A 12,885-nucleotide genomic window follows, 5' to 3' on the forward strand; every position below is an offset into this window, starting at 1 on the left:
TTTTTTATGTATCACAAATTAGAGGATCCTTTTTTAAGAATTTTTAAAATCATACACATTTTTGGTATCTGCAGTATATTAGTTAACAATAAATGTAGTTTTTTTTCTCTGAAATTTCAGAATTAGAATTGTGTTTATGTGATTTTTATTTAATTATTTATTTATTTTTTTAGGGAGTAAAATGCATATTTGGAATAGTTGGAATTCCTGTTGTAGAAGTGGCTGTTGCAGCCCAAGAAGCAGGCATCAAGTTTATTGCTATGAGAAATGAACAAGCAGTGAGTATGAATTTTCAAATTGGCATTTACCCTTATTATTTCATTTCCTTGGAATACAAGATAGGTGACTTTGTTTTTTAATAGGGTATTAGTAGACCAAATGATGCATAATGTGAACTTATTTTACATTATCCAAAAAAAAAAAAAAATTGTGGCTATTTTACTACTGTATAATTGTTGAAGAAAGTCCATAAAGTTTACTTTGGCTGAGCCTATTTACACATAACACTTAATAGAGTAGATACTCATCACATTAGAGAAATAAGTTGTGAACTGCTAAGTTTTTCTTTAATTATCTTCTACTCCAGAATTATTACTGCATCCCAGGGTTCTGTTGAATTTAGTTCAGCAGTTAGTTTATGATTACAACCTCATCTTCTCCATGTCTGGTATGTGCACTGTCAAATCTACTGCATTTGGGTAGCACTAATCTCAAAATAATATACCATTTGGGTGATACTTAATTAAAGGTAGTGGAGAATGAAAAAGACCTAGGGTAATTGTACAGTCTTACATTAAGTTCCCTGAGCAGTGCAGTCTGGCTGCTAGGACAGATCATGCTTCTGTCATGATATACCAGCAAGGACAAAGAAGTGATTATCTTGTTGTATAAAGCAGTGGATAGGCCACATACTGAGTACTGCATACAGGTTTGTAAACCTCATTTTAGCAAGAATATAGGTCTATTGGAATGGGTGCAGAGAACAACAAGAAGATTAGTAAGAGGCATAAAAGGTTGCTCTTACCAAAAAAAGACACTAGTTCTGTAAATCAGTGTCCAGAAACTAGTCGCTTGTTCAAAGACTTGATTGAGGTGTTCAAGACTAAATTGGTTAATTAAACCAAATGCATATGGCATCCCCTTATTCTTTCTCAGATGAAACACACACAGGAACAAATTAAATTTTTGTTGTGTAAATGAGTAGTTGGAATAAATTTAAAGAAGGATTGGACAAATGAAATGGGTATTATTTTTTTTTTTTTTGTTTATGCTATATAGGCGGGCCTCGATTAACATGATTAATTCGTCCCGCGAGCGAATCGCGCAAAATGGAAACGCGTTAATCGAATATCATAACCAATAGAAAAATTATAATTGGTCCTTAACCTTCTGGAATGTCCATAAAGAATTTTAAAAATACCTTTTAAATAACTTTTTAACTGTATATAATGTAAAAGATAATGAAAATAATTATGGAATTAAATATTTATTGCATAAAACAGCAGTTCTTAAACTGTGCACTGCAGAATATTTTACATTTTCGAGGGAAACACAGCGATACTCGACATCTGTCGGACACCGCGCGAACTACTAGCTCAAGGTAGTTCACAGTTTCAGCATTTCTTATTAAGTTGTTTGGACCTAACTACTAAACGAAACTGTTAGGTATTTCTTTTGGTCTGGGTGCGCCTTGAAAAAATTACTGAGACATTAAAGGCGCCGTGAACCGAGAAACTTTGGGAACCTCTGACATAAAATACACAATGAAGAAATTACTGTTGCGGAAATATTTGAACAGTGTTGAATTTCTCTTTTCATCAATCAATTTCTGATAGCCGACAACAATCTTCTCTGGGCCCTGGCGAAATAAATATCGCAGAGAACATCAAATCTTTTGTTTGATTTTATGCGATACGAAAGATTTCATCTAATTCTTTTACCGTTATCTCCTTCGCGGTAACATTTTCATCTGGCTCATTTAAAAATTTGAATTTTTAAATGCAAGTCTGCATTGACTTTATTAGCAGGAGACAAACACGTCTTCTTCCGATGGTTGATGGAACACACCGAGGCAGGCAGCAGGCAAACGTTTGTTTATTGACCGTACGACTTATGGTAAGCTTAATGCGCGATTCAAATCTTTTTCAACTATCGCATAAAAAAAAAAAAAAAGATCGCGTTAACTGGAAATTTGCATTGTGTAAAGTGAAAAGTGGTATAATTTTTCAAATAGCGTTAACTGAATATCGTGTTAATCGAACTCGCGTTATGCGAGGCCTAGCTGTATAAGCTTATAATATGCAGCAATTCCTTGTGTTATTTTGCCATCACTAATACTAAATCCACGTTCTTGAAACATCAGCTTAAGCCTCTCCCAAAGAGTGGCTATTTCACTCTTGTTATTTCTTGGCCGTGTCCCTACTGGTAATGTCAGCCTACTGAATCTATTATATATAGCTTAACAATGTATTGCTGATTTTCAGACCAACTGGAAGATCCAGTACCTATCATTTGTTCCTTTCAGAACTTTTCTTCCCCTTTCCTACAATTCAGAGGTTATTCCCCTATAAACCATACTAAATTTTTAAATATTTCACTTGGATTCTAAAATTTTCTTCTCCATTTATTGCAAAAGGCTTCTCTATAATTTTGCATTTTGATTCATGAAATGCAACCTTGTTTTCATTCATAATTTAAACACTACCAAGATTTATTTTATCATATATATTCTGTCTGACCTCTTTCCATGCTTCTCATCTCATCTAATCTTCTTCACAGAATACACACTTCATCCTATCACATCAGCTGAATGTCTTTTCTTTGTATGGTTAAAGTGTAAAACTTGGATTTCCTGTTGTGGTATCTTGACATAAAATTTACCAACATACTGAAATTATTCCTGTATCAAGTAATTCCATGTTTCTCATTATTATTCTGATGCTAATCATGGAAACAGCATAAGCATGTTAGGCAGTATCATCAGCTGATATGAAGACTGTTGAGAATGCAGTCATTTCATTTTATAGATCTTACATCCTTTTGCACACACATTGGCCAAAAAAATACAGACCTTTATTCAGTATTGAATCAGGCTGCCTTTGTTTCAAATAACAACCCCTGGATGACATGGATTTTATAAGGTGTTTTAGTCTATTTGTAACCATTCTTCCAGCAAAATATTGTATAGCTGCGACAAAACTGAAGGAGGAGGACTTCTTTGCCAAATAGCTCTCTCTCTCCAACATATCCCACACATTCTCAATAGGATTGAGATCAGGTGAATTTGGGGGCCCAGGGGAGATGATAGAAATCTGTGTCACGTTCTCTGAACCATTCTTGAATGATTCTGAAATGACAATGTGCCATTGTATTGTCATCTATAAATTGGCTGTCGCCTTCAGGATAAAAGTGTAACACTTCAGAAGATCTGATACAAAATTCAGGTAATCCCTGGATTATGTTCAACCGTCCGCTGGTATCAACAGATTCATTCTGTGCCAAAAAACATTTCCCGTACCATGATACCCAACCCAAGCACCTTAAGATGCTTGGGTTGTGTTAACAAGACAAGCAGGGTCCATTGCTTCATGAGGTTCTCAGCACGCTCTTTGCCTACCATCATTGCAAAACAAAGTGTATCGTGATTCCTCTGACCACGTGATTTTCTTCCATTGTTCCACTATCCAATCACGACATTCTTGGCACCACTGCAAGATGAATAGGCAGTTACCTGCCTATTTGGAAGCCACTTGTTTTGGAATTCAATTGCATATATAAAATAAAAATCCTTTTTACCACACTGTAAAAATTGATGCTTGTTAACCTCAAATTCTGTGGTAAATTAATATTTTTATTTTGAAAAAAATTTTGTTGTTCAGTCGTCCAGTATTTATATATTCACATGATCGGGGTACACTGGGGAACCAAACATTTTCAGTTCATTAAGGGACTCTAGGCATTTTGTGAGAGGAATATTTATTATATATAGAACAGTTTAGGAGTAGCATCCTAAACTGTTCTGTCCTTTTTAATAATAAGTAAGTACAATTAAAATACAAACAAGCATATTATTTGTATTTTAATTCATAATTAAATTAATTCATAATTATTAAATAAATTCATAATTATTAAAATTAATAATTCATATTATTAATTTTAGGAGCTGGCTGAGATTCTTAGCATTCCTTATTTTTAAATACACAGGTGTTTAATGTAAAGTCATTAATAAAAAAAAAATATCTTGAGATACAATGTGTAAGAACACTTGAAATTAATCATTATGTTATATTGAAAGATGAAGTGGCCCTTGACTTGGACAGCATACCATTTTTTGCCTGTTAAATGTATCTAAAAAGTATTTTTCAAATAAAAACATTTTTACTTTCATAGAAAATTTATTTCTACGAATGCAAGAAATATTGTTCATTTTCCTGCTAAACAGTATTCTACACTGCAAAATTGTTTTGGAATGTATGTGTGCTTTTTAGTTATTTTATTTCACTTAGTGTACTTTAAAGATGGTGTTGAAAGCTTCCCTACCTCTAGGAAGAGCTGAAGCATATTCGACAGAGTCTGCGGGTAACAGCTAACAGCTGAGGCATGCCATTTTCTAGATCTTACCATTCTTAAGAGTATGATTATTCAATGCAAGGCCAGATGCAAAGCACAGTGTCTACTGTAAACAATGTTAGCAAATTCAAAGCATCTTTAATTTGTATGTCATATGTAAAATACAGTATAATCCCAATAATTTGTCATGCCACTTATTTCATAATTTTTTTTTTTTTTTTTTTTTCAAGTTCCAACCATCTTTCCATTGGTGACTTTCCATAGCATGACTTTTTTGCTCCTTTTAATTCATCATGTCAGTTAATTCGTCAAAATTAAGGGTTCTACCAATGATATTTAATGTTGGATATCAGTTTGCTTTTATTGCTTTCATTTATTTTTAACTTAAAAATTAATATGTCAGTAATATTCATACATAGCTAATACAATTAATTGTAATCTTTCACAGGCATGTTATGCTGCTGGTGCAATGGGATATTTGACCAAGAGGTAAATATATCTGAGTACTTGATGGCAAAGTTAAGGATCTATAGGAAGGGGTGTGTTAGGGAAATTAGTATAATGGGTTGCAAGATATATTTTGTTAATGTATTTTTATGTTACTGGACTATTAATTTTTCTGAGTGTACACAGTAAAAATATAGAGGTCATTTTATTGCAGAGTTTGTTTGGATATTTATCAGTATTTTTATTTTTATTAATATTATTAGCATCAGAGGTTTGTCCCTGTTATATATTGAAAATGATACAGTGAAACCTTGAAAGTGCATTGTAGACAAAAATAAAATTTAACCATTTTTTCCCAAATTTTTAACACAAATGCACAATGACTAAAAGATAAGCTGTTAATTCAACAGCAGTCACTCCACTGTTCATTGCATTTGGAAACCATGCCCATGTGAAGGGCAACCAACTTTGTTTTTTATTTATGGAAAACGTTTTTGGATTTTTTGAATTCTGTTTAGAATAGACCAAATATATCACCATTTCTTAATGGATTTCCACATTTAACTTTTTTTTTTAAACATTTAACATTTAAATTTCCACATTTCTAACTTTTTAATTTTTTAATAAAAATTTAAATATTTAAAAAATGCTGTACTTTTACACATTAAAAAAAATAATTCTGTTACAAGCAAAAAGAAAAAGGTACAGCCATAAAATATAAATATAAAAATATAGTAGCCACTTCCATTTTCCAATGCAGAAAATGGCTTAGATCATGAAATTTCAAAATTGCATTATGAAATTTCATGATCACACACACACACACACACACACACACACACACACACACACACACACACACACACACACACACACACACACACACACACACACACACACACACACACAATGATTAAAATCTAACTTATCATATAAAATGAATAAGTAGTTTTATATGTATATAAAAAACACTGAAAAACTGAAGAATTTATTAACAATTAAAGTTATTCACCAAAATAATTACAGAAAATGTTACAAGAGTTCTCACATATCTTTCCAATTGCTTGTTTTCAGTTAATTATTCTGGAAAAGCCCCAAAATATTCCTCCTAAGGCCAAGACTACGAATTAGAAAATTAGAGCATGTAAATAGTGCCATTTCTTTGAACTAGAAAATGGCATAGACACAACTTTTTTTTTTTTTTTTTTTTACAATTTCTAAGAAATGACACCTCTAGGAAATGCCACTTCTAGGAAACAGGCAAAGTAGAATGACAGTCATTTGACACAGTTTAAATGTTAGAGTGGCACCTCAGAAACTAAAAGTTGTTAAATGAATCACACTGAATCTGTATGGTTCTTCCTTGCAATTACTCTGAGAACTGCAATTACTCACTTCAAAAGCAACTTTAGTAAAACTGGGCTTATATTTAGGGAGGAAGAGAAAGTTTCAATCATTAATTGTCAATCAATAAAAATCTCACAAAACTTTTTCTTGCAAGTCCCTGAGCCCATTAAACCACTGCTGGGTTAAGCAAGCCCATTTTTTATAGTAGCAAATTTCACTTCGCATGCATGCGTATGTTTTTTTTTTTTTAAATAATGCTCTACTTTAAAATAAGAATATTAAACTTCAGTACTTTGTATACTTAAAAAAAATCAAATTTCAAGGTTTCGTTTTTCCAAATGAGTCATGTTTACAGGGAAACTCAGCCACATCATTTAATGGTCACTATATCAAAGTAGTCACATATATGCAAGGATACAAAAAAGTTTTTTTTTTAATTTTTTTATTTTCCTTTTCAGGTATCCCTTGAGTTAAGTGATTAATGTATTCCTGGAAATTATCATGTCTGTGAAACCAACATCTCAGAAATCATTTTTCATAGAAATAGTGTAATGCGATTGGGTTACATTCTGGATTAGCCTGTTGAAATCCTACCCCTTCCCCTTTTCTAATACTGCAGTATAATTACAGAGAGTACTAACTGTGATCAGCAGCAGCAATTTGTAAAAATATACAAACTGGTTATTAATTCATGCTTACTTTCCATCATGCCTTTAGCAGCTTTTGCCATTCTAAATGCAATTTCATCCTTGAAAAGAATGCCACTTACTGCTGTTTTCAGAAATTCATAACTGAATATATCACAGCTGACAAATATGGTAACTGATATTCCCCTCTTAGAGGAAAAGTTTTAGGTTTGCAAGTATCTTGTTGCAGTTAACATTTCATTGATGTATTTTTTATTGCTTCTCTGAGGCAGGAGAGGGGATAAACTGAACATCTACAACAATGCTCACAGTGGCATCCGGGATCTGGTTAACAGCGGGGCTCGCATCTGGTGAGTATGGGCTTGGCACACCCAGGGTGCTGAGCTGAATATCATCATTCTTCTCTTTCTTGGTTGATTCCCTTCTACTTTAGACTCTCTCTCTCTCTCTCTCTCTTTCTCTCTCAGGGTTACTTGGGAACTTTTTTTATTTTCCCTGGTGCAGCATAAGCCTCAGGCTTCCTTGCATCATATTAATAATAATAATAATAATAATTACTCTTGGATAACTACTGTTTTTAAAAATTTAATTGTGTAATTGAAGGTACTGAAGAGAATAACAGTAGCTCATTTTTTTTCCCCCTACACTTTGGAAGTCGCTGCAGTAGCTGGTTCTATTCTGTGAGGGATATAATTTATTTCTGCTAGTATTTATTATAAAATTTTTGTTTTGCCATAAACTGCATTTTTTTATATTCATCATGGGGAATGTGATAATGCTCTAATTACAGGCAGTTCTCGCTTTACGAGTTCCCAGGTTTACGAGTTTTTTTTTTTTTTTTTGAAAGTATCAAGTATCAACAAAATCGAAAATATGAACAGTAATTACAAAAAATTAATGTTAAACATTCATAAATAGTGCATTCCAAACCATGCGTGTAGCTATACAATACAGTGTACCCTGCTTTACGATATTAATAAGTTCCTGAGACACCGTCATATCGTAATGTGAACCCAATAACACATTGTTTTTTGGTAATTCATTTCAAGATCTCGGAAGTTGAAATTTTCGCTGTATAACTAAGCTATTTATTTCTCTAAAATGTAATTTTTAAGGTCACGAGAGTGACCTTAAGGCCATATAAAAGGTTGTGAGCGTGTTCTGTAAATTGTATTAGTTACCAATTCAAATCATTAAAATGCACGACACTTTAATCGTTATTATATGTTCCGTTATAAGAATCAATTTTAAATGCCTTTGTGATATTTTTCTAAGGCACATTTCTGGAGGTCACTACCATAAAAACAATTTGCACATTCCGGTTTATTGGGCTTTTCTGTTACTGCAAGTAATTATAAATGGGTAGTAAACTCGATCTTCTTGCATTTGCAAAAATACCGATAGCTGGAATTGTGTGTTTTTTTGTGTTATTATGGTGAAATGTGTTTCCCCTTTACTGAAATCTTCAATCATATAAAAAACAATTTTCAGAATCTTCTCTCTATTCCTTTTTTTTAAGCTTCGTAAATTTTTTATTCCCCGCGAATCTTGTTAGTTGCAATTTCTGTGTGCCATTAAAAAATGCTTATGCATGCAATCGTGAAATTTATAATTAAAAGAGAAGATTATCTTGGAAATAAACGCCTCTTGAAACATTTCTGAAGAAGACGACTCCTTGCGCAACAAATCAACGAGTGCGAAGCCAATAATGAGTGATCAATGAGTATGCATTTAGTCGATAATGATGAAGAATAACCATTCTTTAACATTTGTAAGTCGTAAATAATTTCTCTATTATTATAATTTGCTTGTTTTACAGACTACATTTTCATTTCTTTCGATAAATCATTTAGCTAACTAATTTCATGATAAATCATGAAATTAGTTAGCTAAATAGTTTAAACATAAACTAATTAGCTAACTAATTTCATTGTTGAGAATCTAACCCCTATTTTTAATCTTATGTCTATTGGAAATAAATTCCTGCTTTACGAGTTTTCGCTCTACGAGCGCACACTAAGAACGAATTGACTCGTAAAGTCAAGAACTACCTATATATAAACTGGTTATATTGCACTATAACCAGTCATTGTATGGTTTAAGAAGTTCTAGATAAATTTTTGTCTGCCTAAGCTTTAAGGTTGCACTGTATTGGAAAACATTGTATTGGTTGCATTGTATTTTGGAAAACATTGGTTTAAAAGAAGTTCTAGATAAATTTTTGTGTGCCTAATTGTACTCAAGCCTTAAATCTGTCCCTAGTGTTGATTATACATCTGCTAGTAAACATTGTTTTAAAATTTGTTTACTCAGAATGGGCATACTGTTATTAGAAAGTTAAAATTTTGTGCAGTATGTAGTTCTTAAATAAATAAATAAAATAAATTGAAGCATTAATTAAGTGCATTGTAGCATAAAGTAAAACTGATGTCATTTACAGTACATGGATAAAATAATTGTTCAATTAGTGAATGCCATGGCTTGTTTAAATTCTTCAACTAGCAGGATTTAGAAGCCTGTGGGAAAAGCATTGTGAAGTTTTGTGTTTAGGCTCTGTGCCTTCGTGCTGTGGGCAAGTTGTTCTCAAAAAGTTTTATACAGATGATCAAAGCATGTGCAGCAAAGTCTTGGTGTATTTATTGCTATGTGGTGGGGGAGAGATACATATGAAATTATTAATTGTTGAATAAGTAAAATATGCATGCAATTTTAGTAGTTTATAGCTATTATATTTAAATAAGATAAGAATTTGATTCTTATTTAAAAAATGCTGACCATATTAGTCTACACATCATTTGGCCATATTAGTCTATACATCATTTGACCATATTAGTCCACACATCAAATGGCATAGACGATTTTTTTCCCCCCTTTTTTTTTTACCATTTCTAAGAAACAATTTCGTATTCTTTACTATTTCAGTAAAAATTCAAGTAATCTGCATAACATTTTCTGTAAAATTTGTTCATTATAATCTCTTATTATTATTATTATTATTTTCTAGCTTTGTTGTGGAGTAGTCATTGTCTGTATTTAGTAAAGTGTATCCTTCTCTCTCTCTCTCTCTCTCTCTCTCTCTCTCTCTCTCTCTCTCTCTCTCTCTCTGTGTGTGTGTGTGTGTGTGTGTGTGTGTGTGTGTGTGTGTGTGTGTGTGTGTTAGGTTGGGATGAAGTTTATGTAGCATAGACATACAAGGTGGGAATGTATGGTCATAAGCTTATACATGAGCACCTTTTGTGATATGCTATGAGAGCTTCAGACCTACTCTCATGAATTTTAGTAATTTAAGAATGCTTTACACTTTATAAGCTTGCTTTCTTGCACCCTTTTAGTATTAGTAATGGAAAATGATGCAAGAAAGCAAGCTTATAAAGCATCAGCCAAAAAAAAAAAAAAAAAATACTCTCTTCACCCTGTACTCTTGGAAAGAGGAAGAATGCCATTAAACTAAATGAGTATTTTGCATCAACATTTACACATGAGAAGTTTTTCAAGGAGGAGAAGGCCAGATGTTTATCAAACTCTAACAGGGAGTTAAATGATTTTATAATAACTCAGAGCAAAGTAGAGGAGAAATTGTTGAAGTTAAACATAAGAAAGGCACCTGGGATAGATGGAATCTATCCAGTTATATTAAAAGAGGTGGCAAAGGAAGTAAGCAAACTCTTAGCCATAATTATGAGAGCATCCTTGGACTCAGGGGAGGTACCCATGGACTGGAGATGTGTAAATGTGACCCCAATTCACAAAGGTGGGTCAAAGAGTGACACCAGTAATTATAGACCTGTTACTTTGACTCCTGTTCCAAAGAAAATAATGGAGTCATTGGTTAAAGAAGCATTGCAGGATCATCTAGACAAAACTGCAGTAATAATTCAGACACAAAATGGGTTTGTTAAGGGGAATTGGCTGACCAATCAGATTGGATACTATGACATGATCACAAAGGAGCTGGATGCAAAAAATAATTTCATCAAAGCTTTTGATACTGTTGCACATGGAAGACTACTGTGCAAATTGGAGCAGTATGGTATTAAGGGTAAGTTGCTACGATAGATAAAAGGATGGTTGAGTGGGAGAAGACAGTGTTAATCAATGGACACAGATCTTCGTGGACTGATGTTATTAGTGGTATCCCCAGGGTTCAGTGTTGGGCCCATTGTTGTTTTGTCTATTTATCAGTGATATCGATGAAGGTATATCAAGCTTAATGTCAAAGTTTGCAGATGATTCAAAGGTTATCAGGGTTGTTAATAACAGTAATGACAGTATGCTGCTGCAACAGAATCTGGAAAAGTTGAGCAGAAGGGCTGAGAAGTGGCAACTGAAGTTTAATATTGACAAATGCAAAGTACTGCATATGGGTAGCAGTCACCTCAGAGTAACGTACCAACTGGGTGGTGTTACCCTCAGGGTAGTGGAGAATGAAAGAGACCTGGGGGTAATTGTGCAGTCAGATATGCAGTTTTCTGAGCTGTGCAGACAGGCTGCCAGAGTAGGTCTTGCGGTTTTGTTAATAATATACAGGAATTTTGCGAGCAGGGATAAGGAGGTGATTATTCCCTTGTATAAGGCAATGGTCAGGCCACACCTTGAGTACAGGTCTGGAAGCGTCATTTTAGGAAGGATGTTAGAGTGCTAGAATGAGTACAGAGAAGGGCAACAAGACTGGTGAGAGGACAAAGGGGAGTGCTCTTACAAAGAAAGGCTCAAGTTTTGCATATTGCAGCATCTGTAGACTAGGCACCTGCAAGTATATCTGATTGAGGTGTATAAGGCCTTGAGTGGATTGAGCAGTCTCAATGCTGATAGGATTCTTCTTCTTGTTCAGATTACAAACCTGAGGGGGCATAAACTGAAATTGAGGAAAGACAGTTGTCAAATAGATGTGCAAAAATTTGCATTTAGCCAGCGGGTAGTTGATTGTTGGAAAAAACGTCCATCTGTTGTTGTGGAAGTTGATAGCTTCAAAATAAATTCAAATTGGAACTAGACAAGCATTTGGAATGAATGGATGGGTGAAATGGGAACGGGTTTTTTTTTTTTCCGATGCTGTATGAGCTTGCTTTCTTGCATCGTATGCCTCTACTAATGCTAACATTAGCTTACTCAACCCATTCAAGGCCTGAAACACTTCACTCATATCTCCCTGCAGGTACTGCCTAGGCTCCACACAGTGCTGCTACAAGGGGGTAAGCCAGGTAAGTGTTGCTTATGGGCGGCAGTTCAAGAGGGTGCTGAAATTTTTTTGATATTGCTTTCTGATTGTTTAACGCTTATCAATATTCAACATTTAAGATGACAAATTTTGTTTTTCTTACTGGCGGCACATAGGAATGCAGTGCTACTGGCTCCACACATTGCAATTTGCAGAACTGAAGCCTTTCTTGGTAAGGGCACCCTTTTTTATTCATTTCACTAATCTGGTTGTCCTCCTCTGTCCAGTTCCAGCAGATCTACATCCTTCTTAAAGTGAGGCCTTCAAACCTGTATACACTACTCAATATGCAACCTAGCCATGGCCTTTACAAGGGTATAATCACGTCCTTATCTCTGCTAGTGGGCACCTCCGTAGCCAGGTGGGAAGGAGCAGCAGTGCGTAGCACACGCTTCTTGATTAGACCGGGGTTCGAGTCCGTCACCACCAAATACGGAGGATGCAGAAAGGTCAGGAAATGACCACCGCATTTCCCGGAGCAATATGGCCTTAGCTGCTAATGCTCCTAAAAACCAAAATAACAAACAAACAATAATCTCTGCTAGTAAAGTTTCTGTATATCATTGACAAAACCCTATGAGCTGTCCTGGAAGTCTGTCTGCACTGCTCAGTGAATTTCGTATCTGACTGCACAGTTATCCTCAGGTCATTTTCATT

At 34.2% G+C, this 12,885-nt stretch overlaps 1 protein-coding gene across 2 annotated transcripts in view; it reads left to right on the plus strand.

Annotated features, from left to right (window-relative positions):
- Hacl (2-hydroxyacyl-CoA lyase) overlaps positions 1 to 12,885 on the plus strand; it is a 182,099-nt gene that overhangs the window by 16,158 nt on the left and 153,056 nt on the right. For both annotated transcript variants that reach the window (XR_016547389.1, XM_090381322.1), the window contains exons 2-3: positions 174 to 278; positions 5,018 to 5,058. Coding sequence is in view for 1 of the 2 variants with exons in the window: in XM_090381322.1 (XP_090237448.1) it covers positions 174 to 278; positions 5,018 to 5,058 (146 nt within the window). In the remaining variant the exon portion in view is untranslated. The remainder of the gene's footprint in view (positions 1 to 173; positions 279 to 5,017; positions 5,059 to 12,885) is intronic.

The sequence above is a fragment of the Mastigoproctus giganteus genome, chromosome 1 (assembly GCF_048544385.1).
Source record: "Mastigoproctus giganteus isolate SK-2022 chromosome 1, ASM4854438v1, whole genome shotgun sequence".
Taxonomy (NCBI): Eukaryota; Metazoa; Arthropoda; class Arachnida; order Uropygi; family Thelyphonidae; genus Mastigoproctus; species Mastigoproctus giganteus.